This window comes from Ranitomeya imitator, chromosome 4, assembly GCF_032444005.1.
Source record: "Ranitomeya imitator isolate aRanImi1 chromosome 4, aRanImi1.pri, whole genome shotgun sequence".
NCBI classification, from domain to species: domain Eukaryota; kingdom Metazoa; phylum Chordata; class Amphibia; order Anura; family Dendrobatidae; genus Ranitomeya; species Ranitomeya imitator.
Genome location: NC_091285.1, coordinates 22,563,977 through 22,590,822, shown reverse-complemented (window position 1 = coordinate 22,590,822; position 26,846 = coordinate 22,563,977). Strand labels below are relative to the sequence as shown.

General features: G+C 41.0%; 1 protein-coding gene across 6 annotated transcripts in view; it reads right to left on the bottom strand.

Annotated features, from left to right (window-relative positions):
* The window catches only part of PHF21B (PHD finger protein 21B), a 93,744-nt gene that overhangs the window by 40,662 nt on the left and 26,236 nt on the right, over nucleotides 1-26,846 (bottom strand). For 3 of the 6 annotated variants that reach the window (XM_069763331.1, XM_069763332.1, XM_069763330.1), the window contains exon 2: nucleotides 18,190-18,480. In XM_069763331.1, coding sequence (XP_069619432.1) covers nucleotides 18,190-18,480 — 291 coding nt within the window. Of the gene's footprint in view, nucleotides 1-18,189; nucleotides 18,481-18,581; nucleotides 18,854-26,846 lie in introns of those variants that run through there. The other 3 variants (XM_069763333.1, XM_069763334.1, XM_069763335.1) reach the window with 3 other exon arrangements.

Below are 26,846 nucleotides of genomic sequence, written 5' to 3'. Positions count from 1 at the left end.
GATAGATAGATAAATATAGATAGATAGATAATAGATAGATGATAGATAATAGATAGATAGATAGATAATAGATATTAGATAGATAATAGATAGATATTAGATAGATAATAGATATTAGATAGATGGATAATCGATAGATAGATGATAGATGATAGATAATAGATAGATATTAGATAATAGATAAATAGATAATAGATAGATAATAGATAATGTATAGATAATAGATATACAGATAATAGATAGATAATATATAGATATAGATAGATGATAGATAATAGATAGATAATATATAGATAATATATAGATAAAAGATAATAGATAGATAATAGATAATAGATAGATAGATAATATATATATAGATAATACATAGATGGCATTTAAGATTCGTTCATTCATAATATCCATCCATTATTTTTCCTTATGACATCTGCCATGTTCAAAGACAAGTAAAGGGCAGAAATGAATCTACTGACTCTTAAATGACTTCCATCCGGAGTTAATGGCGCTGCGGGCGCGGTGGATTGTGGGCGCGGAGGGTAATATATTGTTTTTATGACTGTAGTGGCGTTCACTCTCTGTAATGTTTCCATATAGATTTCTGCGAGTTACTCCAGTAAAGTGACAACATATTAGCCGCGCTTCGGCTGTCACAATAGCGCCGTGTTCTACATGAAATTCTTTTCTCTTTTTTTTTTCCCTTCTCCGCTCTTGTTTATTCAATATTAAAGACGTGAGAGTTGTAAAGCAGCAGAGCCGGAATACCATGGCAACCGCCGGGACGGCAATGTGTAATATGAATGGATATTTACTAAAGTCATTTCAACATTCATTTTTCTCCCTGAATGTTGTGTTTAACCTTGAGCTGAAGCTACAATACCCGGCGACATATGCCAGGTCCCCCCCATATGTCAGACCTTGTTGTGCACAGCAATGCTCAATACAGAATAGAAAATGATGTGATGTGTTCTTACAAAGACAGAAATACATGGGGGGTTGGGTACGGGGGTGCTGATTTCAGAGGTGAAACGCAGCAAAGTCGAGCCCGTCACTTCCATGCTGCAGGCAGCCATGATACATGCCTCGCTTTATTGATGGACACAATCGTTTTGTAAACTAAGCTTTTCCTGCGCTAAAAAATGAGGCCATGATTAGAATCTGATCTGGTGGCGTAGATATTTCTGTGTCACAAAACTCCATCACTGATAATTGCAAATGAGCTCTGATACACAGTACTGCGCAAAAGTTTTAGGCAGGTGTGGAAAACATGCTGTAAGACGTTCCCACAAAATAAAAGTGTTTATAGTTCATATTTAACAATTACAAAAATGTAAAGTGGGTGAACAAAAAAAGCAATCTAAATCAGATCAATATTTGGTGACTCCCTTTTCCGTCATCAGTTCTTCTCGGTAGTTGTCACTCACACACAGTTTTGAAGGAACTCGATAGGAGGTTGTTCTAAACATCTTAGAGAACCAACCACCGATCTTCTATGGATGTCGTTTGTGCAGATCCTTCTGCCTTCTCATATGATCTCAGGCAGACTGAGGTTTTTTGTCCTGATGAAGAGGTCGTGCAGAACCTTGAAATGCGTTGACTTTTAAAACCCTTTCTAATTAAATTCCTTTGATTTTACATCAGCCATCGAGCTTTTATCAGCAGTGCAATTGAATGACATCACCTTCTTGAACATCGTTTTTCCTCTTTCTAGGTAGTTGTCACTCGCACAGAGTTTTGAAGGAACTCGACAGGAGGTTGTTCCAAACATCACATCGAACCAACCACTAATCTTCTGTGTATGATGCTTGTGCAAATCCTTCTGTTTCTTCATGCGATCCAAGACAGACGGGATGATGTGAAATCAGGGCTCTTTGGGGGCCGGATTATCATTTCCTTGTCCTTAATGATATTGGCTGTATGTTTGGGGTCTTTGTTCTGCTGAAAAATAAATTTGGAGGCCAACTGATGCCTCTTTGATAGTATTGCATATATAAGCGTTGAGGAGAAATGGGAAGAAATGAAGACCGTAGACGCTGTGGTCGGCAAAGGAAACTTAGTGCACCAGATGAAAGACCCACCATGTGTACTTCCCTTCAAAACTGAAAGGTGTCCAGCAGTGCCATCAACTCAGAACTGGCAGCAACCACTGAGACCCATCTACACCCTTCTATTGTTTAGAGGAGTCTGTCCAGAAGTGGTCTCCTTGGAAGAAATGCGGTCAAAAGCTCATACCTTCCACATGAAAACAAGGACAAGAGACTCGATTAGGCATGTGCATAAGAATGGCAGCAGGTGCTCTGGACTTATGAATCAAATTGTGAAAAATTTGGGTGTAACAGAAGAAAGTTTGTTCATAAATGAGCTGAAGAGCGGCACAATAATGAGTGACACACGGTGGAGGGTCCTGCAAGTTTGCGGCTGCATATCAGCAAATGGAGTTGGGGGATTCGGTCAGGATTAATGGTGTCCTCAATGCTGAGAAATACAGGCAGATATTTACTTATTGAGTAATACCATCAGTGAAGCGTCTGACTGGCTCCAAATTTATTCTGCAGCATGGGAACAACCCCAAAGATCCAACCAATGTCATTAAGAAAAATGAGTCATGGAAGTGATGATCCAGCACCCAGAGAGCCCAGATCTCACATCATCCAGTCTGCTGTCACGTTGTGATGGTCTTCAGTAAGGAAGGGGGGCCTTTAAAAGTCTCTGGAATTGGGACCCTAAGGATCCATGTCCCGGGGGTACTCTTGAAGGTAGAGAGACCCGAGTCTCCGGGCTTACTATGCTCCTGTTAAATCCTGATCTATTGCCTCCCCAAACCCATGAGGCCTGGGACTGAAATGTAAGGTAAACAGGACACAAAGACAAAACAGGGATAAAGAAAGGAACAAATGTACAAACACTCATCAGAGGTAAAGAGGTATATAGGAAAGGATAGGAATGTACCAACCAAATGGGAATAGGACAATGAAGAAACCATACACCCAAAAACAGCACGCAACAATCTCCAATAGCAACAACAATCTCCAATTCAGCACAGCGTCCCCAAGACAGAGAAGGTCTGGCCAAGTTTTATAGGGAGAGGTAATGACCAGATCAGAAGCAGCTGAAAATTGAGCTGCAAGTTTCTGACCAGCATAGAAGATCTGCGATTCACAATATCTAGTGATCTTCTACCTTCAGATCTTCCAGGAGAATGTGACACAGAGTGACACTGGGATCACATGAAGAGACAGGAGGATTTTCACAAGTGACATCAACAAAATATCTGGTGTCAGTTCTCCAAGATGTTTGGAACAGCCTCCTGCCAATTGCCTTCAAAAACTGAGTTTAAGTACCTAGGAAAAGTGATAAAGGTAAAAGGCGGTGACCAAATACTGATTTTTATTTTGTTCAATCGCTTTGTATTTTCTTAATTGATAAAAACCTATTCAGACTCCCATTTTTTAAAGCATTGTTAGTGCGCTGCATTTTTTTCCACACCTGCCTAAAACTTTTGCACTGTATTATATATGACGATAGTAAGGCCCCTTTCACATTGCGTTCCCCAAGTTCAGTGGTCCTTACACTCAGAAAAACGGGATTCGGTGGTTTGCACCGACGGACCTGTTGACCATAATGGTGCCAACAGAGTCAACGTTGTACTCTGACGTGCCTCACTTTCTGGCGTATACGCCTACTGGAGGCGGACACTCAGACGTAGCAGAGTTCATCAGGGTGTCCACCTCTAGTAGGCCTATACACCCCAAAAATGATGCACACTTACTCTGTCACCACCATTATAGTAAATGGCCCCTAAGACGCACATTGACTCTGTCACCACCATTATAGTAAATGGCCCCTAAGACGCATACTCCCAAATCCCATTTAGAGGGGGCTTCAGACGTTCAAAAATTAGCCCAAAATTAACATTATATCCTCAAAAATAATATTTGGTATCACAAAATAATACTTTATGCCACAATAGTAATAATATCGCCTTCAAAAATTACATTCTGTCCTCAAAATTATAATTTGTGCCACATTAAATACCTCAATTCCACCATAGCAACCAATCACTGCACAGCTTTCATTTTGTCAGAGCTGTTTAAGAAATGAAAGCTGTACTCTGATTGGTTGCTAGGGGCAACTCATACAGTTTTGATAATTGAGGCCTAGTTACCGTTTACATGACGCGTTTTTTTTCTTAATTTGGCCTAAAACGCTGCAGTCAGATGTTACATTAAAGTCCACCCTTAAAAATATTACACAGGACTGCAGCAAAAACCTCCTACTTTATCTTCAAGGGGTTGTCCAAGATTACAAGAAAACACAAAAATATGGCTGCTTTCTTTCAGAAACAGCATTATCTCTGATCTCCAGATTGTTTCTGAAAGAAAGCAGCTATATTTTTTTGTATCTCAGCTCAATCGTGAGTGGAGCTGAGCTGCAGTACCACGCAGAACCTTATAGTCAAGGGTGGCACTGTTTCTTTAAAAAAAAAACAAAAACAAAACAAAGCAGCCATGACTTTCTAATCAATGAGATGCATGAACAATGTGACAAACTGAGCTCTTCTACATCTATATATGTACAAATCTTGTGTGTAAAGCTTGTAAAAGCCTGAAATTAAAATTTAATGGCAGAGTAGGGGGAACTGCAGCTCACGAGGGAGCGTATTCTGCTGCAAATAATTCATGTGGCGGTCACTCTCCAAATAAAAAACAATCATGGCTGGTTAATGCAGGCCATGTTTTCATCCCAGATAAGAGAACGACGGTTAACGAGTGGCATTGCGATGCTGTATATTGCTTTATGGCGCTGTAAAGCCTCGCTCACAAATCCGGGCCCATTGATGCTTTTCCCACCGCGTGGGATTGATAAAAAGAATGTGGTCTCTTAAAGGGACTAGAACAAGCAGCTGTGCGCGGCTGAGTCCATAAACCCTACGCATTAGTCAGGCATCACCGTCAATTTGGCTGTAAGGCCCGGACAGCTGAATAGACCTTTTTCCATTATATCATTTATATAGTCGGCCTGTCACCTACACAAAACAGGGTAGCCATTTTGTAGTCTGGAGTTAATGAACAGCTCCAGAGGATTCATTCTGTCACTTCGCTATGTGTCAAATGATGAAACTAGCTTCATGAATACAAAATGGCTGCCCGTAAGTAAGTAAAGCTGTTTTTCCCCACCCCAATCGTTTCTTATGTTATCCCAAAGAATAACCTGTACATTCCTGAGGTTTGACAGCTGCTTATCACCCTCAACCTATTAAAAACAAACATGTTTACCTGTTTGCTATACAAAAGGTCGTCAATGGACATCCTAAATATCAGTGCAATTCGTAAAAACGCAATTATTCGTATATTTAAAGGGTTATTTCCATCTTCAGAAACGGGTACTGTTGGATAGAGCTTGTAAAAACAAGCACATTTGCAATTTACTGTTTGTTAAAATTTTCAGCCATTCTCGAGATATTAACACTTTTCTTTTGTTTACATCTCATTGCCTTGGAGACCGACCACCGCTGCTAGACGGCCGAATACGTGCAGAGCTGAAAAAGCTTGTAGGCATCGTTTTGAAGCTGAGCAGGACCGTCGGAAAACGCTGTTACCTCCTAATCCAGGCCAACTTCAGCTAGAAAGCAACGGTGGTCGGTCTCCAAGGCAACGGAAAGTAAACAAAAGAAAAGTGTTAATATCTCAAGAACGGCTGAAAATTTTAACAAGAGGTAAATTGCAAAAGTGCTTATTTTTTTTCAGGCACTATTCCAATTTCCATATATGAAAATGGGAATAACCCTTTAAATAAATTTTAAGTTTTACGTTAGTGGCATCTCCACCTTTTTAAAGGGAACCTGTCACCCCGTTTTTTCAGATTGAGCTATAAATACTGTTAAATAGGGCCTGCGCTGTGCGTTACTATAGTGTATGTAGTGTACCCTGATTCCCCATGTATGCTGAGAAATACATTACCAAAGTCGCCGTTTTCGCCTGTCAATCAGGCTGGTCAGGTCGGGTGGGCGTGTTCACAGCGCTGTTTCTTCCTCAGCTTTACGTTGGTGGCGTTTGCATCTCGGCTTTGGGAAAATGGCCGCCGCGATCTCTTGTGCGCACGCGCGGCATCCCGCGGCCATTTTCCTGAAGCCCCGTGCAGCAGAGCACTCCATCTGCGCACGCGCGGCCCCAGGAAGATGGCCGCCCCCACCGATGAAAGGGATGACAGCGCAGATCGCGCGCTGTGTCTTCACGTGGGCGCAGGGAATTCGGACCTTGGACATGCGCACACCACTACGCCACCAACGTAAAGCTGAGGAAGAAACAGCGCTGTGAACACGCCCACCCGACCTGACCAGCCTGATTGACAGGCGAAAACGGCGACTTTGGTAATGTATTTCTCAGCATACATGGGGAATCAGGGTACACTACATACACTATAGTAACGCACAGCGCAGGCCCTATTTAACAGTATTTATAGCTCAATCTGAAAAAATGGGGTGACAGGTTCCCTTTAACCTTATAATCAGTGAGATTCTCAGCCAGGTTATACAGAAGACGCACTTTACAGGGACATTGCATTTGACCTGCAAGACAAACTCCAATACCCTTCCCTGTCATGTGACGGGGTTTCTACTATTAGAGGGGTCCACTAAAAATTAGCCAATCACAGGGCGCGCTGCTGCAATCTCCGTAGACATAGGAAATCAATTCTCCTGCAGCGCCCCCACAGGGGACATGATGCATTACACAGTTCTTGTAAGAATCAGTAGGTTGTGTAATATATTCATTTATCTGGTGCTGCAAAGCAATTTGATGCTCCCGCTATTAGATGAGGGTCCCGAACAGTGTCGCTTATCAGTATGTATCATCACATGGCAGCTACCAAAGAAATGAGAAAACACATCTATTTCAACCAATAGTATTTCACAGTAAGAATCCGCTTATCACTGAAATATCCAGCAAGGTTATATATTAGCATTGATATTACTGCAGTGATGGATACCATATGCCTCAGATATGGCGCAATATAATATCATCTCTGAAATTATTGACCGATGTTGATAAGAATCTTAATCATCAGCCAAGGTCATTGGAAAGATATGAGATGAGCAGGTGGAAAGATTCACATACCGTTGGGGCTTATTGGAGAAACTGGTGAAGGCTTCTGCGTCATCCTCCGAGACCAATTTTAGGGTCCCAGATAAACATATAATGCCATTCAGTGTTATGATAAATAGCGCTATACAGTGCCCAGATACATACTAAATACAATGCTCACGTAATGTCATGTCTTGACAAAATCGTGTAATTGTGTCCCAAGAGTACAGTGGATACGGAAAGTATTCAGACCCCTTTACATTTTTCAATCTTTGTTTCATTGCAGCCATTTGGTAAATTCAAAAAAGTTCATTTTTTTCTCATTAATGTTCACTCTGCACCACATCTTGACTGAAAAAAACAAAACAAAAATGTAAATTTGTTTGCAAATTTATTATGGTCATCAGTATCCAGACCCTTTGCTCAGACACTCATATTTAAGTCACATGCTGTCCATTTCCGTGTGATCCTCCTTGAGATGGTTCTACTCCTTTATTGAGTCCAGCTGTGTGTAATTAAACTGATAGGACTTGATTTGGAGCGGCGCACACCTGTCTATATAAGACCTCACAGCTCACAGTGCATGTCAGACAAAATGAGAATCATGAGGCCAAAGGAACTGGCCAAGGAGCTCAGAGACAGAATTGTGGCAAGGCACAGATCTGGCCAAGGTTACAACAGAATGTCTGCAGTACTCAAGGTTCCTAAGAGCACAGTGGCCTCCATAATCCTTAAATGGAAGAAGTTTGGGACCACCAGAAGTCTTCCTAGACTTGACTGTCCAGCCAAACTGAGCAATCGTGGGAGAAGAGCCTTGGTGAGAGAGGTAAAGAAGAACCCCAAGATCACTGTGGCTGGGCTCCAGAGATACAGTAGGGAGATGGGAGAAAGTTCCACAAAGTCAACGATCACTGCACTGAAGCCTCTCCTCAGTGTCAGACCTATGAAAGCATGCATAGAGTTTGCTAAAAACACATGAAGGACTCCCGGACTATGATAAATAAGACTCTCTGGTCTGATGAGACGAAGATAGAACTTTTTGGTGATAATTCTAAGCGGTATGTGTGGAGAAAACCAGGCACTGCTCATCACCTGCCCAATACAATCCCAACAGTGAAGCATGGTGGAGGCAGCATCATGCTATGGGGGTGTTTTCAGCTGCAGGGACAGGACGACTGTTTGTCATTGGAGGAAACATGAATGCGGCCAAGTACAGAGATATCCCGGATGAAAACCTCTTCCAGAGTGCTCTGGACTTCAGACTTACCCGAAGGTTCACCTTCCAACAAGACAATGACCCTAAGAACACAGCTAAAATATCAAAGGATCGGCTTCAGAACAACTCTGTGACCATTCCTGACCGGCCCAGCCAGAGCCCTGACTAAACCCAATTGAGCATCTCTGGAGAGACCTGAATATGGCGTCCACCAACGTTCACCATCCAACTTGACGGAACTGGAGAGGATCTGCAAGGAAGAATGGCCGAGGATCCCCAAATCCAGGTGTGAAAAACTTGTTGCATCATTCCCAAGAAGACTCATGGCTGTACTAGCTCCAAAGGGGCTTCTACTCAATACTGAGCAAAGGGTCTGAGTACTTATGACCATGTGATATTTCAGTTTTTCTTTTTTAATAAATTTGCAAAAATGTCTACACTTCTGTTTTTTTTCAGTCAAGATCGGGTGCAGAGTGTACATTAATGAGAAAAAAATTAACTTTTTTGAATTTACCGAATGGCTGCAATGAAACAAAAAGTGAAAAATGTAAAGGGGTTAATAGTGACTATTAGTGATACCATTATTAGTATTATTTACAATGTATAAATAAATAGCGCGATACAATGTCATCTGCCCCATTTCGCGGTTTTACGCTCTGCAGTATTATAGAATGACCTCGTCGCTTATGTTCTTCCTTTTCGTTATACAACAAGTCTTAGGGAACAGCGGACCGCTATATAATACAACTTAGTAATTGCGCAATATTACAAAACCCTTCAAGGATTTGCTTACTGCTGCAGGAATCGTAGGAAGCTAAGATAGGAGCTCGCGCTCTCCTGGAATTGTTCATATTCTCTTATATTATTAATGATTGGCATTTTACAGAACAAATTTAACTAAGAGAGCTGGCGTCCTTCCAAATACTTTCATTTCCGAAAATTAAAGTCTTTATTAAAAAAAAAAATCCCGAGATGTTAGATAAGTGCTTCTTTTTTTTAAATAAATGTCAAATAATTTATAAGTTCTACTAAAAGCATTTCTCATTGAAAGGAATCGCATTTTCCTGTAAAATAAAAATCCGCCTTCAAAGAAAAAAATGGTCGCAATTTTAGCAGTGGCTCAATAAGAACTGTGTAGAATTAAAGGGAAACTTCATTCAATTTCGGCCATTACATAGGATTGTGATATGCTCCCAGTATTCACTGTTACAGTATAGTTTCTACCCTTTAAGAACCAGATGCTGTTATTTCCATGACGAGTTGCCCCATGCTAATAATATCATAATCACCGTACTAGTGATGAGCGAGAATGCTCGGATAAGGTGTTATATGAGAATGCTCGAGTGCTAACGGGGTATCTTAGGCTACTTTCACACTAGCGTTAACTGCAATCCGTCACAATGCGTTGTTTTGCAGAAAAAACGCATCCTGCAAAAGTGCTTGCAGGATGCGTTTTTTCCCCATAGACTTGTATTGACGACGCATTGCGACGGATTGCCACACGTCGCATCCATCGTGCGACGGATGCGTCGTGCTTTGGCCGACCGTCGGGAGCAAAAAACGTTACATGTACCGCTTTTTCCGACCGCGCATGCGTGGCCGGAACTCCGCCCCCACCTCCCCGCACCTCACAATGGGGCAGCGGATGCGCCGGAGAAATGCATCCGCTGCCTCCGTTGTGCAGTGCGTTAAACGCTAGCGTCGGAATCTCTGCCCGATGCATTGCGACGGGGAGATTCCGACGCTAGTGTGAAAGTAGCCTTAGGCGTGCTCGAAAAATATGTTCGAGTCCCAGCAGCCGGCCTACATTTCCTATGCTAATATATTTATCACAGTACCTATTCACTAGGTATCAGCTGCATAAAGGTATGTAAGCTCCATCACTAATTAGCTACAACCAGTGGAATACTCTGCCAGCAAGTGTTCAATTCTCCTGTAGTGACACCCCAGGAGAAATTAAGTATATCTCTTTTTCTATCATTTACAAAAAAACTTTCACCAATTTTTTTTATGTTGAACAGGACGCGATGCAATAGTGGCTGCACGATTAATTTCGCCTCATAGTCGCGGAGATATTAGCACTGAAAGCATGTGACACCGAATGAGTTAACTTTTGAAAATCCAAGTGGATGTTATCAGACAGCTTTCACTGAAAGGGGCGTGTACTTCTTCTCCCCTGTGTGATGCTGACCAATCAAAAGCAGGCAGCAGCACTCAAAGGAAAGAAGAACACGCCCCCTCCCGCCAAAGCTTAGAGCAGGTTTCTCAGTGTGTGACATGTAATGATCAATGGCAGCATATTAGCACTGAAAGTATGTGACATGTAATGAGTTAGCTTTTTTAAATCCGAGTGGGTGTTATCAGACAGCTTTCACTGAAAGGGGTGTGTACTTCTTCTCCCCTGTGTGATGCTGACCAATCAAAAGCAGGCAGCAGCACTCAACGGAAAGAAGAACACGCCCCCTCCCGCCAAAGCTTAGAGCAGGTTTCTCAGTGTGTGACATGTAATGATCAATGGCAGCATATTAGCACTGAAAGTATGTGACATGTAATGAGTTAACTTTTTTAAATCCAAGTGGGTGTTATTAGACAGCTTTCACTGGTAGGGGGCATGTACTTCTTTTCCCCTGTATGATGTTGACCAATCAAGGCAGCAAGGAAAGAAGAACACGCCCCCTCCTGCCAAAGCTTAGAGCAGGTTTATCAGGGTGTGACATATAATGATCAATAGTAGCAGATAATCTATTTCTTTGCAGTACCACCACAGGAGAAATTAAGTAAAAGTCTTTAGACTTCATGATGCAGCAACAATATCCTAAATTACTAGCTGTAGTGGATCACTGACGTGGCTAGTGATTGGCTGCAGTGGTCACCAGTCCTTGTTGGGAACTCATCATTGCAGAAGGAAGTAAAGAGCCCTGCAGGTGACTGGGAGGCATTTGTATGGAAGCCACTGTTGCAATACTTAACTTCTCCTGCGGTGGCACTGCATAAGCCCTTTATTATGAGGGGGGAGCTTAGTTGTGACACAACTGTATGTACCTGATACCTAGAGAAAAGGTACTGTAAGCATGTAGTACTGAGAAAGGCAGGGGAAGTATTGAAAGGGAATTGAAGGGGACCAGTAAAGTGAATATTATTTGTTTTTACGAATTTAACCCATTGTGAGCTGTCTTCAAGACATTTTTGTAGTCTGGACAATTCCTTTAAATCAATAGACTGCTCATGTACATGCCAAGGACGCTCCTCACTCTGATTAATGGACGATAGTGCTGAACGGAAGACCCAAATCTTCATTTCCTGGATATTTTGGGGAATTTCCGAGAACTAATATTAGGGTGGAAGCTCCTTAGAATCATCAAGCGTTAAACATACAGTATTTTCTTTGTTCTTCAAGACTCCAAAACAGCACAATCAAGGAAATAGAATGTCCCGATGCCTGGAGAACATTGACTCCAAATGTCATTAGTCATGTTAATGAAAAGCACGTAATTAAGTGCCGTCTTGTCTGTTCCGACGAAGCTTTACAAAATCTGAGGAGATCTTGTTTTCTACGTAACCTTAAAAAAGATAAGTGTCTTAGGCAGCTCGGATCCATCTTCTTCATTAAATTATGCCGAGTGAGTGAATAGCACAAGACAAGACCGAGCTCATCTCTTCTTCTCCATACTTAGTGACAGATGCAGAAGAGCTGAATTCCTCAGTTTGCGCAATAGGGCCTCAATAGATCAGAAAATGACTTACAGGTTTTCTGTCTACAGGGGGCACTGGAGAGACAGATTTCTACCATCTGGAGGGGAGCTAATTTGCATACCTTTTCGCAGGGAGCATTGTTTGGCCTGTAAGACTCCCTATTTCACAAGGAGAAACTGTATCCCCCCCTATCCAGGAAAAGAAAAACAAAAAATCCCTGTAGGAAATATCTTTTTTTGGTGAGAAGAAGTGCAAGTGCTCAGGTTCTTTATAGGGGATTTCCAAGCTCACTGGTGCACACGACAGATAATAATGACTCAATTTCTACAATTATAGATGCAGAGTTCTAAACCCCCTAGTTTTCCTTCCCTTCTTTCTACGGCAGCCACTAGAGGGAGCTCACTCCATACAGATTTATGCATATAGCGCCACCTAGTGGCCACAAAAAGATTTTTTTCATTCATGTTTTTTTCTCCTGAAAAGGTTCCTCGGTGCAAGAAAACTTCTGTAAATGTGTCCATTGACTAGAGAGAGGCGATGAACACAAAAGAGACATTTTACTGACCATTTTATAGATAGATAGATAGAGTGAGTCATGGCTAAAAGTGTTGGCACCCCTGAAATTATTCCAGAAAATGAAATATTTCTCCCAGAAAATTACTACAATTACACATATTTTGCTATACACATGTTTTATTATACATATGTTTATTTCCTGTCATGGTGTGACTGTAGGATAATAGATGTGAATCTATACTGACCCTCAGGCTAGGGGTTCCTGGACATCCTTGTCCCAAGAATACCCCTGAAGGTGGAGATGCCTGGGCCTCGTTCCTTCCTATGCTCCTAAGAAGCACCAGGCTGTACAGCAAGCATATGGGGAAATACATAGCAAGAAAGACAGGGCAGAAACGGAAGCACAATCACACATGACGCAACAAAGTAATATAAAGATATTTAGGGCAACCCTACTGGCAACAACTTTAGAAATAACCACTAATAACCAGGACGTGCACAACTCTGCAGACCAGGATAGAGAACTATTTCTGACATTACCTGATCAAGAGTAAATAGGGAAAGAGCAGACATTACTGGTTCTCCCCCCCAGCATGTGACCACTGGCAATGAACAAGCCGAGTCCAGCAAAGATTTAACTCCTTCTAACCACTCTGTGCTGATCATAGCTATCCATAAAGTCCCAAGGAAGAGTGTCTAGATCTGTGGAATCCACAAACCCTTGACGTCACCATGACAGTTGGAGATGTTTGAGAAAACCTCCTTTATATAAAAAAAAACCAAAACCTGAAGAAAGCCTGCAGGTGAAAGCACACAAACTTTATTTAGTTTGAGGGTAAAAACTTTGTTTCAAGCATGTGATGCTCATTCAAACTCACCTGTGGCAAGTAACAGGTGTGGGCAATATGAAAATCACACATGAAACAAGATAAAAAGGGAAGAAGTTGACTCAATTGTGTGTCTGTGTGTGCCATAGTAAGCATGGAGAACAGAAAGAGGAGAAGAGAACTGTCTGAGAACTTGAGAATCAAAATTGTTGAAAAATATCAACAATCTCAAAACTACAAGTCCATCTCCAGAAATCCATCTTCCATGGCGCGCAACATAATCAAGAAGTTTACAACCTATGGCACTGTAGCTCATCTCCCTGGAAGTGGACAGCAGAGAAAAACTGATGAAAGGTTGCAATGCAGGATAGTCTGGATGCGGAATAAGCAGCTCCAATCAAGTTGCAAAGAAATTCAAACTGACCTATAGGCTCAAGGGGCATCAGTGTCAGCGCGAACTATCCATCGACATTTGACTGAAATTAAACGCTATGGCAGGAGACCCAGGAGGACACCACTGCTGACACAGAGACATAAAAATGCTAGACTGCAGTTTGACAAAATATACGTGAGTAAGCAAAAATCTTTCTGGGAAAGCATCTTGTGGACAGATGAGGCCAAGGTAGAGCTTTTTGGTAAAGCACATCATTCTACTGTTTACTGAAAACGGCACGAGGTCCACAAAGAAAAGAACACTATACCTACAGTCAAATATGGTGGAGATTCAAAGATGTTTTGGGATTGTTTTGCTGCCTCTGGCATTGGGTGGCTTGACTGTGTGCAAGGCATCATGAAATCTAAAGATTACGAAATGATTTTGGGTCACAATGTAGATCCCGGTGTCGGAAAGCTGGGTTTGCATCCTAGGTAATGGGTCTTTTACCTCTAGGTGAATGACCCCAAACATGCTTCAATAAGACCCCCAAAATGGATGAAAACAAAGCCCTGGAGAGTTCTGAAGTGGCAGCAATGAGTCCGGATCTAAATCTCATTGATCACCTGTGGAGAGATCTTAAAATTGTTATTTGAAGAAGGCGCCTTCACATATGAGAGACCTGAAGCAGTTTACAAAAGAAGAGTTGGGCAGAATTCCGGTTGAGAGGAGAAAGAAACTCGTGGATTGTTATGGGAAGCGATTGATTGCAGTTATTTATTCCAAAGGGGCGTGCAATCAAATAGCAAGCTTTGGGTGCCAAAAATTTTGTACGGTCCATTTTTGGAGTTTTATGTGAAATTATGTTTTATGTGAAATTATGTTCAACTTGCCTTTTTCTCTGTTTTTTTTTCCTGTTGCTCCAATACCCGCAAAGGAAATAAACATGTGTATAACAAAACATGTAACTGCAATAATTTTCTATGAGAAAGGCTTCATTTTCTGTAACAATTCAATAGTGCCAACACTTTCGGCCATGACCGACCGTAGGTAAATGATTGATAGATAGATGATAGATAGATAGATAGATAGATAGATAGATAGATAGATAGATAGATAGATAGATTATAGATCGATAGATAGATAATATGATAGATAATAGATAACTGATAGATAGATAGATAGATAGATAGATAGATAGATAGATAGATAGATAGATAGATAATTGATAGATAGATAGATAGATAGATAATATGATAGATAATAGATAGATAATAGATAATTGATAGATAGATGATAGATAGATAGACAGACAGATAGATAGATAGATAATAGGTAGATAGATAGATAGATAGATAGATAGATAATAGATAGATAGATAATAGATAGATAATAGATAGATAATAGATAATTGATAGATAGATGATAGATAGATAGATAGATAGATAGATAGATAGATAGATAGATAATTGATAGATAATAGATAGATAGATAATATGATAGATGATAGATAGATAATAGATAGATAGATAATATGATAAATAATAGATAGATAATAGATAGATAAATAATAGATAGATAGATAATTGATAGATAGATAATAGATAGATAGATAATAGATAGATAGATAGATAGATAGATAGATAGATAGATAATAGATAGATAGATAATAGATAGATGATAGATAATAGATAGATAGATAATTGATAGATAGATAATAGATAGATAGATAGATAGATAGATAGATAGATAGATAATAGATAGAAGGATGGATAGATCCCAGTGTATACCATTTCTAGTGCATAAAGGCTTTTTCTTGAATTTCTTACAGAACGTAACCTCACACCAGGCACAGGAGAGACCACAATACAGCAAGACCTCAAATAAGATCCAAGTTCAGGAGATGATGAAAGTGAGAAGATGACGCCGCAGTTCCCATAAGTGAAAACTTCAAACCCAGCAGTGATTGGAAGTAACATTTGCTAATTGCTAATTTAATTAAACAGTCTTGTTCTGCACAGGATTTTATGGTCGTACAATCTGCTCAGAAACAGGCAGGATTCTCTACTTGGCAGAACCCTTTAAAATATGGATTCGATGGTCTACAGCCAAAATATGAATCATGGAGAAGCTGTTTAATGTTCACAAGCCCGGCTCTGCTCCACTGAATCGTTTAGTGAGCGAGGATGTCAGCCCCTCATCTGCCCCCCACCCCACATCCTCCAGAGGTAAATCACTCATGTCACAAAATAGGAAACCAAAATCAGCTCTCAATCACTACCTGTCAAAGAAAGAAGAGATAGATAGATATTTAGATGGATAGAAGAGAGAGAATGAGGGAATGGAGGAAGGAAGGAAGGAAGGAAGGAAGAAAGGAAGGAAGAAGATAGATAGATAATACACTGATAGACCACATGGTCGGCTCTGTTCCTCTGTCACAATGGTGAAGACAAAGGAGCGGTCTGAGGACATCAGAACTGATATTAGCAAAAACAAGACTTCCAAAGGGTATAATGCCATCTCAAAAGACCTTGGTATCCCAGTTTCAACAGTGCGCAATGTTATTAAGAAGTTTGCCAAGCATGGAACCGTCAAAACCTCCCTGGACTTGGGGGAAAGAGGACAATTGACAAAAGATGTCTTCGAAGGTTGGTGCGAATGCTGAAAAAAACAACTTGTCAAGCATCTAAAGACCTGAAAGCCAACCTGGAACAGTCTGGGGTGATGATTTCAACAAGCACCATACGCCGCACACTAAACCAAGCAGAGCTTTATGGGCGAAGGCCAAGGAAGAAACCATTGCTGAAGAAAAGACGTAGAAAGGAAAGACTGATCTTTGCCAAAGAGTACCTTGACAAACCACAATCCTTCTGAGAAAATGTTCTATGGACAGATGAAACAAAAATAGAGCTTTTTGCTAATGCAAAGCAACATTTTGTTTACAGAAGGCGCACTGAAGCTTATAAGGAAAGAACACCCTACCAACAGTTAAGTATGGTGGAGGATACATAATGCTTTGGGGTTGTTTTGCTGTGTCTGGTCCTGGAGGCCTTGATCGTATCACAGGAATCATGAAATCAGAGAATTATCAAGAGATTTAAGAAAACTTGATTTAAGTCATAGATCTTGGGTCCTCCAGTAAGACAATGACTCAAAGAACACATCTAAACATGCACAGGAATGGTTGAAAAAGGAAAAATGGACTGTATTAAAATGGGGATCAATGAGTCCTGACCTCAGTCCCATTGAAAATCTTTGGGGTGAGCTGAAATCTGCCATTGGGAAACAGAACCCTGCAAACATTCAAGAGCCTGAACAAACTGCACAGGAAGAGTGGGAGAAAATACCAGCGGAGAAGTGCGAGAAGCTTATAGATGGCTGCAAGAAACGTTTGGAGGCTGTCAGCAATGCCAAAGGGGGTGCAACCAAGTATTAATTAGGAGCGCCATTATTGCTGCACAGGCTGCTGATTCTGTTTCGTCTTTCAAACTGCAACATTTAAGCTGAAAAACAATGTTTTATTGTTGTATTACTCTGGACCACTAATTAAAAAATCCTGAGGATATAACGATGGTACATTTCCATTTATTTCTGAAGATTGTACAGTCTATGAAAAAAATGAAGGGCTGCCAATAATGGTGACCAGCACTGTAGATAGATAGATAGATAATAGATAGATAGATAGATAGATAGATAGATAGATAGATAGATAATAGATATATAATAGATAGATAGATAATAGATAGATAGATAGATAGATAGATAGATAGATAGATAGATAGATAGATAGATAACACATAGATAGATAATAGATAGATAGATAGATGACAGATAGATAGATAGATAATTAGATAGATAATATAAATAATAGATAGATAATAGATAGATAGATAGATAATAGATAGATAGATAGATAGATAGATAATAGATAGATAGATGATAGATAGATAATAGATAGATGATAGATAATAGATAGATAGATAGATAGATAGATAATAGATAGATAATAGATAGATAATAGATAGATAATAGATAGATAATAGATGATAGATAGATAATAGATAGATAAGATAGATAATAGATAGATAATAGATAGATAATAGATGATAGATAATAGATAGATAATAGATGGATGGAATGGATAGAGAGATACATTCTCTGGATGCTGCAGCGCTTCTTTGCTCTCCTGTGACCTCTAGTGGTGACTCACTGTACGGTGGGGATAGAGCGGGATATGAGCCTTATATACTGACAAACAGCGGATCAGACGTAACATCACCAGGGGATGAGGACACGGCCGCCCGGCTCTGCTACATCCGAGCAGCTGCACACAGGCTCCTGCGCAGAGGTGAACGCGATCCCGAGGATTTCTTATAACTCATCCCATTGATGAACACTACAGTCAGCCCCCTGCCTCACATGGCTGATAACAGCGAACAAAAGATGGCATTTACCTGCACAACAAAAAAAAATAGAGTCACTTACCTGGGCACGGGGCATCTCCGAAACTCTCCTGGCTGCCATGTTTAAGGTGCCCCCCACCAATTTGCTGGTTGTCTGTAGGTTAATGGGGGCTGTCTGCGGAGGTCCGGCGCTGTTGGCCGATGACGGTGCTGAGGCCGTCGCTGTTTTCTGGCCATTGAGGTGTGCGGTCACCATCGTGACGGGTGCTTTGGCCGGGACGACTGAGATGGCGATGCCCCCCTGACTGTTTGGTGCCTTGATGAGCGGGATGGGCTTGGCACTTTCCACAGGACAGCTCCGGACCGCCAGCTTCTGCCGGGCAAAAAAGAAAGGGTAAAAAAGAAAAAGGGTGAGTTCAAGTAGCCATAAAAAAAAATAAAAAGAGACAGCACCCTCCTACCGTCTCCACGCACCTCCTTCCGCACCACCTACCGGAGCCGGCACAAAGGGGACGTATCAGCGTGCACCATCTGGCTCCGATATTCCATTAGGCTTTACATGCTCCGAGCAGAAGACGGGGGATTGAGGAAGCGCAGCCCACACAGGAGGCAGCCCCCCACATCCCACAGCAGCGTCCCCCCCGATGAAACGACCCCAGCCGGGCACATTTAGGGCAGCCGCTCTGATCCCCCTACATGAACAGTGCAGCGTTTACTCCTAACCACCAGGGTTCGTGTTCCTGCGCGATTCCAGCTGAGCCGCCCGTCGAGAGCACAAGCCTCACAATCCGAGGCATCCTCCTCCCTGTGGTGCTATTGATTTCAGAAAAAAAAAAACAGATTTTATTCTCATTTTACGCCTGGATATTAGCAGAGTGGAGAATTCAAAATTTATTGTTGCTTTCTTGAGTTTATTTTTTATATTTTATCATTTTATTTTATGTCGTTATTTTAGTCCATGGTATTATTTTACTTTATTACTATACTTACGACTTATTATTATTTTGGTGTATAACGCAATTTGGGGATTCGACTTTATGGAATTGTATTGTTTTACCTCTTATTATAGTCGTCGTTTTTATTATTTTAGTGTATTATTTCGCTTTTTTGAACTACGGTATGTGACTTATTTAATATTATTATATTCGTGCATTATTGAATGTTCTTCGTTGATACATTTTAGGAAATTATATTACTTTACTTTCCTTTCAGGCTTTTCGGATTATGTTCTGTATTTGAGTTTTCTTTTTTTTTTTTCCTTTTCAAAATGAGGCTATTGTTTTATGTTTTTTTTTAAATATTTTTTGTTTATACACTTTTCCTAGAAACTGGAGCTTTACATTCATGATTGGTCGGTTATCTACGCAAATTACATTTTTCTACAAATCCAATTGATTATATATATGTATATATCTTATATGTATCTATACTTTTATATATATTTATATATACACACACCCATTTATAATGACACACACACACATATATATATATATATATATATATATATATATACAAACACACATAAATATATATTCATATACTGTATGTACACACACACATATATATACACACCAGGGGCATTGACCGCAGTCGCAGAGGGTGAGCCCACGATCGGGCCCGCGCAGAAGGGGAGCCCGCTAACACCAGCGCCTAATTCAGATGGATGGGCATCCTCGGCCAATCAGGGGCCAACAGCTGACGTCAGCGTGTTCCATGCCGCATGGCAGTGACGTCATATGTAGACATAGTAGGTACGCCAATGTCTGCTGCTGGCCTCTGCGCCGGCTGCTAAACAGGACGCTCAGGATCCGTCGGGATCGGAGGAAACTGAGTAGAATTTTGTATTATTTTTTATGAAGGAACAGAACAGGGACATATACCAGGATGGGGGACATGTATAACAGGAAGGGGCCCATAATGGGGGACATATATAATAGTATGGGGGATATATATATCAGGAAGGGACCCAGGATGGAGGTTCATAATATTTACCTGGAAGGTGCCCAGGATGGGGGACATGTATACCAGGATGGGGGACATGTATACCAGGATGGGGGACATATATACCAGGATGGGGGACATGTATACCAGGATGGGGGACATATATACCAGGATGGGGGACATGTATACCAGGATGGGGGACATATATACCAGGATGGGGGACATATATACCAGGATGGGGGATATATATACCAGGATGGGGGACATATATACCAGGATGGGGAACATGTATACCAGGATGGGGGACATATATACCAGGATGGGGGACATGTATACCAGGATGGGGGACATATATACCAGGATGGGGGACATATATACCAGGATGGGGAACATGTATACCAGGATGGGGGACATGTATACCAGGATGGGGGACATATATTCCAGGATGGGGAACATATATACCAGGATGGGGGACATATATACCAGGATGGGGGATATATATACCAGGATGGGGGACATATATACCAGGATGGGGGATATATATACCAGGATGGGTGACATATATACCAGGATGGGGGACATATATACCAGGATGGGGGACATATATACCAGGATGGGGGACATATATACCAGGATGGGTGACATATATACCAGGATGGGTGACATATATACCAGGATAGGGGACATATATACCAGGATGGGGGACATATATACCAGGATAGGGGACATATATACCAGGATGGGGGATATATATACCAGGATGGGGGACATATATACCAGGATGGGGGATATATATACCAGGATGGGTGACATATATACCAGGATGGGTGACATATATACCAGGATAGGGGACATATATAACAGGATGGGGGACATATATACCAGGATGGGGGACATATATACCAGGATGGGGGATATATATACCAGGATGGGGGACATGTATACCAGGATGGGGGACATGTATACCAGGATGGGGGACATGTATACCAGGATGGGGACATATATACCAGGATGGGGGACATGTGTACCAAGATGGGGGACATGTGTACCAGGAAGGGGCCCAGGATGGGGGACATATATACCAGGATGGGGGACATATATACCAAGAAGGTGCCCAGGATGGGGGACATGTTTATCAGGAAGGGGGACATGTATACCAGGAAGGGGACATGTATACCAGGAAGGGGCTCAGGATGGGGGACATATATATCAGGAAGGAGCCCAGGAAGGGGGACATGTATACCAGGAAGGGGGACATATATAAAAGGATAGGGGTCATATATACCAGGATGAGGGACATATATAGCAGGATGGGGGAAATTATTACATAATCATGGGGGGAGGGCAAACACATGTCTTTATAACGTTTTGAATGCTACAAGAGCCTATATATTTGACCAATGTGTAGGGGGGTCCCAGATTCTAATTTTGAACCAGGACCCATCGGACGTTATTTACGCCACTGATACACATGCCTAAATATATGTACACACACATTTATACACATTCACACGTACAGACACACACACACATACATGCACAAATATATACACACATATACAGTGGGGGAAAAAGTATTTAGTCAGCCACCAATTGTGCAAGTTCTCCCACTTATAGGTAGACCACAACTGAGAGACAAAATGAGAAAATAAATCCAGAAAATCACCTTGTCTGATTTGGTAGGATTTATTTTGCAAATTATGGTGGAAAATAAGTATTTGGTCACCTAAAAACATGCAAGATTTCTGGCTCTCACAGACCTGTAACTTCTTCTTTAAGAGTCTCCTCTTTCCTCCACTCATTACCTGTAGTAATGGCCCTTGTCTGAACTTGTTATCAGTATAAAAAGACACCTGTGCACACCCTCAAACAGTCTGACTCCAAACTCCACTATGGTGAAGACAAAAGAGCTGTCGAAACAAAATTGTAGCAAAATTGTAGCCCTGCACCAGGCTGGGAAGACAGAATCTGCAATAGGCAAGCAGCATGGAGTGAAGAAATCAACAGTGGGAGCAATAATAAGGAAATGGAAGACATACAAGACCACTGATAATCTCCCTCGATCTGGGGCTCCACGCAAGATCTCACCCTGTGGGGTCAGAATGATCACAAAAAAGGTGAGCAAAAATCCCAGAACCACATTGCGGAACCTATTGAATGACCTCATAGAGCTGGGACCACGATAACAAAGGCTACCAACAGTAACACACTACACCGCCAGAGACTCAGATCCTGCAGTGCCAGACGTGTCCCCCTGCTTCAGCCAGTACATGTCCGGGCCCGTCTGACGTTTGCTAGAGAGCATTTGGATTATCCAGAAGAGTATTGGGAGAATGTCCTATGGTCTGATGAAACCAAAGTGGAACTGTTTGGTAGAAACAAAACTCGTCGTGTTTGGAGGAGACAGAATGCTGAGTTGCATTCAAAGAACACCATACCTACTGTGAAGCATGGGGGTGACAACATCATGTTTTGGGGCTGTTTCTGTGCAAAGGGACCAGGCCGACTGATCCGTGTACATGAAAGAATGAATGGTGCCATGTATCGTGAGATTTTGAGTGCAAACCTCCTTCCATCAGCAAGGGCATTGAAGATGAAACGTGGATGGGTCTTTCAGCATGATAATGATCCCAAGCACACCGCTAGGGCAACGAATGAGTGGCTTCGTAAGAAGCATATGAAGGTCCTGGAGTGGCCTAGCCAGTCTCCAAATCTCAACCCCATAGAGAACCTTTGGAGGGAGTTGAAAGTCCGTGTTGGAATATAGACCGTAAAAAATCTTTTACATCAAAGTATACAAGTTTCATTAATATTCTTTTCATTTTAGAATTGTTTTAATAAACTACCTTATATGTATCTTTGCTTTTATCTTTTTTTCTGTTTTATAGCTTTTTAGGTACACGTATAATACACTTACTGTAGATGTTTGTGCGCCATTAGTCTCACAAATTAATAAATTAATGGTAAAAAAAATAATAATTGAAATATCTGTAAGTCTACATTACTCAAGTGTGATTGGGCAACATTATTATTTTTTTATTGTTTTTTTTTGTACTAGTAAGGAGATGTATTTTTTGATCATTACCCAGCGATGGGCACATATTACACAACAGCAGGAGAGCTGCACGCCTGATTACACACCGGCCGACCACAATCTTTCCAGGCTCTAACTTGTAATTCAGGAATTGTGAGAAATTACTAATGTCTCTTTAACCCTAATAGAGAGAAAAAAATAATATAGAATTTTTTTTTTTTTTTGCTTTACTTAGTAATAATTCTGTTCACTGTCATCTCCTTAGTCTGCCAGATTTTACCACATGATTTCAAAGCTCTGGGGAAATGCACCCTGTTCTTCAAACATGTCTAGTAATGCAGTCATACATAAAAAGACAATCATGGCGTAGAAGCAACGATAAAAATGAGGTGCTTTACAGCAGCTGCCTGACACCACCACACTCGTAACCTTCCGGAACAGGAGGTCCTATATGAGTCACTGCACGGAATATGACATAGATACATGCCAACCTTTAGGACCTGGACCTCTTTAGAGAACGGGGGTCCTATGTCATGTCACCAGGAATGGGGTGGAGACTGCGCATGCGTGACTTGTGCATGCGTGACTCTCTGCATTGACTTCTATAAGAGTTCCCAAAATTTCCAAACACATTTACTATGCCTCCTTACGTCAGGATCCCATTCACTAGAGGTGGGATCCACATCTACTAGACATTAATGGCCTATCCTGTGAAAACGCCAATAAGTTTTGTGATGTGACTTTTTTTTAACTATTCAAAAAGTTGGAAAAGTTGGGTGACAGCCAACTACAGGACTAGTAATGGTGGCCACATTGTTGTCACCCTTTTTTTTTCCCCCAAAACTTCCATGAAGTTTACCCTGTAGCATTCGATGACGTGATTAGTTTCTAAAAACAGCGCCACACGCGTCCACAGGTTGGGCATGGTAATGCAGTTCAGCCTCAATATGTTCTAGTGTTTAGAAGAACACAGCCATGTTTTTCTAACATTATTTCACAGGCGACATTTAGCCCCAAAACTGGAAAACCAGAAAGAAAGTGCTATAGTCAGGGGGGATAAGAGGCTGAAGAAACAGCCCTGGTACCGCTTACCTCAAAGGATAGGTAGTTTTCAATATACTTAAAGTGTGACCATCGCTTTAATTTTTATTTCAGAAATTAAAAGAACACAAGAAAGTTCGGTCCAGAAGGAGAAAGAAGCGGATTTTCCTAATAAGTCATATTGAAAATTTTTCCCTTCCAAAAAAAAAGACATATCAAAGTGACGCATCAGAATTGATAGCATAGCTTTGAATAATCCTGAGATTTAGAGGATTTTCTTGATTTTTCAAAAAACAATTCTGGAAAATTCTAGGCTGCCCTGTGACAAAAAAACGGATGGGGTTAATTTAAAGGAGTATTTCCACCTCCAAAATCCTATCCCAATATGTAGTAGGTGTAATATTATTAGCAATTAGAAATGACATACAGTTCTTCTGATTAGCTAGGTTGCTTACTCCATGTGCAGGGCATTGCAGTAGCTTAGATATCCATGGTTACGTCCACTAACAACTAACTGTCATTATATGAGTAGGTATCCATGGTTACGTCCACTAACAACTAACTGTCATTATATGAGTAGGTATCCATGGTTACGTCCACTAACAACTAACTGTCATTATATGAGTAGATATCCATGGTTACGACCACTAACAACTAACTGTCATTATATGAGTAGATATCCATGGTTACGACCACTAACAACTAACTGTCATTATATGAGTAGATATCCATGGTTACGACCACTAACAACTAACTATCATTATATGAGTAGGTATCCATGGTTACGTCCACTAACAGCTGTCATTATATGACTAGATATCCACGGTTACGTCCACTAACAACTGTCATTATATGAGTAGATATCCATGGTTACGACCACTAACAACTAACTATCATTATATGAGTAGGTATCCATGGTTCCGTCCACTAACAGCTGTCATTATATGAGTAAATATCCATGGTTACGACCACTAACAACTAACTAGCTGTCACTATATGAGTGGTCATAACCATGGATATATAAGCTACTGCAATGTCCTGCACATGGGGTAAGCGACATAGCTAATCAGAAGAACTATACCACCTTTATAATTGGAGGTATTGGCTAATATTATTATTATTATTACACCTACTAGATATTTTGATAAGATCTTGGAGATGGGAATACCGCTTTAAGCCCTGGACCAAGGAAGGTGGTTCTGCTCATTTTGGGGGCATTTCCATGTATAATTAAATGCACTCCTTAATGGGGCCAAGAGTGGGACATAAAAATTACTACTTAGCCTATAACATTGATAGACAGCATGTGATAGGATCTGCTAAAATCCAAAGTCTATGGCCAACTTTAGCAAAACCCTTCAAGAACGTGTTTGATATGACCATTATTATTCCTCCGAATCAAGTGTGCCCGTAGGCTCAGGCAGAATAGAAGGGATTTATCTGGCTATAAATTGGTACTTGAGATGCATATGGAAGCAATCACACAATCCCTTTGCTTGTGTGAGCATGTAATTAACAGAACAAAAACAAAAAAAAAAAACAATCAAACACAAAGCATAAAAAAAACAGAACATCACCGGCACTGCCCGGATAACTTTAAAGTGCACCAGTAAATTGCCCTAATAAAGCAGATCCTTCAATCCTAAATCTGGATGATTAATAGCCTCTCGTAGAAGCATACAAGGCACAATTATCGTAATAGAAAAATAATGGAAAACTAAATAAACATAATACGTGAATAAAATAAAATTACATTTTGATATTTGTGTAGTTTATCCACTCGACAACATGCTATTAGAATCAGCGCTCAGGACAGTTGCCACATCACATCTACCACAAGGCAACGACGGGTGGAGTGGTGGGGTATCCTGTTCTCTGGGCAACTAAGGAATTTTTATTCAAAATTCTATAATTTTATAAATATGGGATAGAAGCCAAACCAAAAGAAGGGAATATCCATCTAAAGCAGTGTTTCTCAACTCCAGTCCTCAAGACCCACCAACAGGTCATGTTTTCAGGATTTCATTAGTATTGCATTGGCGATGGAATTAATGCTTGAGCAGGTGATGAAATTATCACCTGAGCAATACTAAGGAAATCCTGAAAACGTGACCTGTTGGTGGCTCTTGAGGACTGGAGTTGAGAAACACTGATCTAAAGACAGGTGTTTTGTGGTCTTTTTCTTTTGGAGAAGACTCTGGTTTGGTTGATATCCATGACCATGTTGTTCTTTAAGGGTGGTCCCAACTGGGCAAGTTCTAGTCTAGCCACAGGATTAAGGTCCAAGGACTGGGAACCTCAATGCTCCCGAGAATAGGGCTCTAAAATGCCCCCGTTAGAATGCCAAAGTTATTAAGTATAGAGCATAGCCAAAGCCCTTTCATTGAGATCAGCCATGGACCCAACACTTAGATCCTTTGAAGTTCTCACCGATCCCATGGGCAACCACTTTAAAGGGTCAAACAGTTACAGGACCAGCATTCTTTTTTTTTTATAACTTTTTTTCCCCCTGTTAGCATTGACTACCTACACCAGTTGGTTGTCTCCACAAAGAGAAGAAGTACCCCCAGACTCATAACTATCTTGTTGTCCTCCTGAAGTTTAGATGAAAATTTGCTTAAAATTTTGACTAAATTTTCATAAGAAGAGTGGCACCTCTCGCTTGTCATAGTGGGTCACAAAATATACAAGCACCACGGAAAAAAACTTTTTGAAGATCT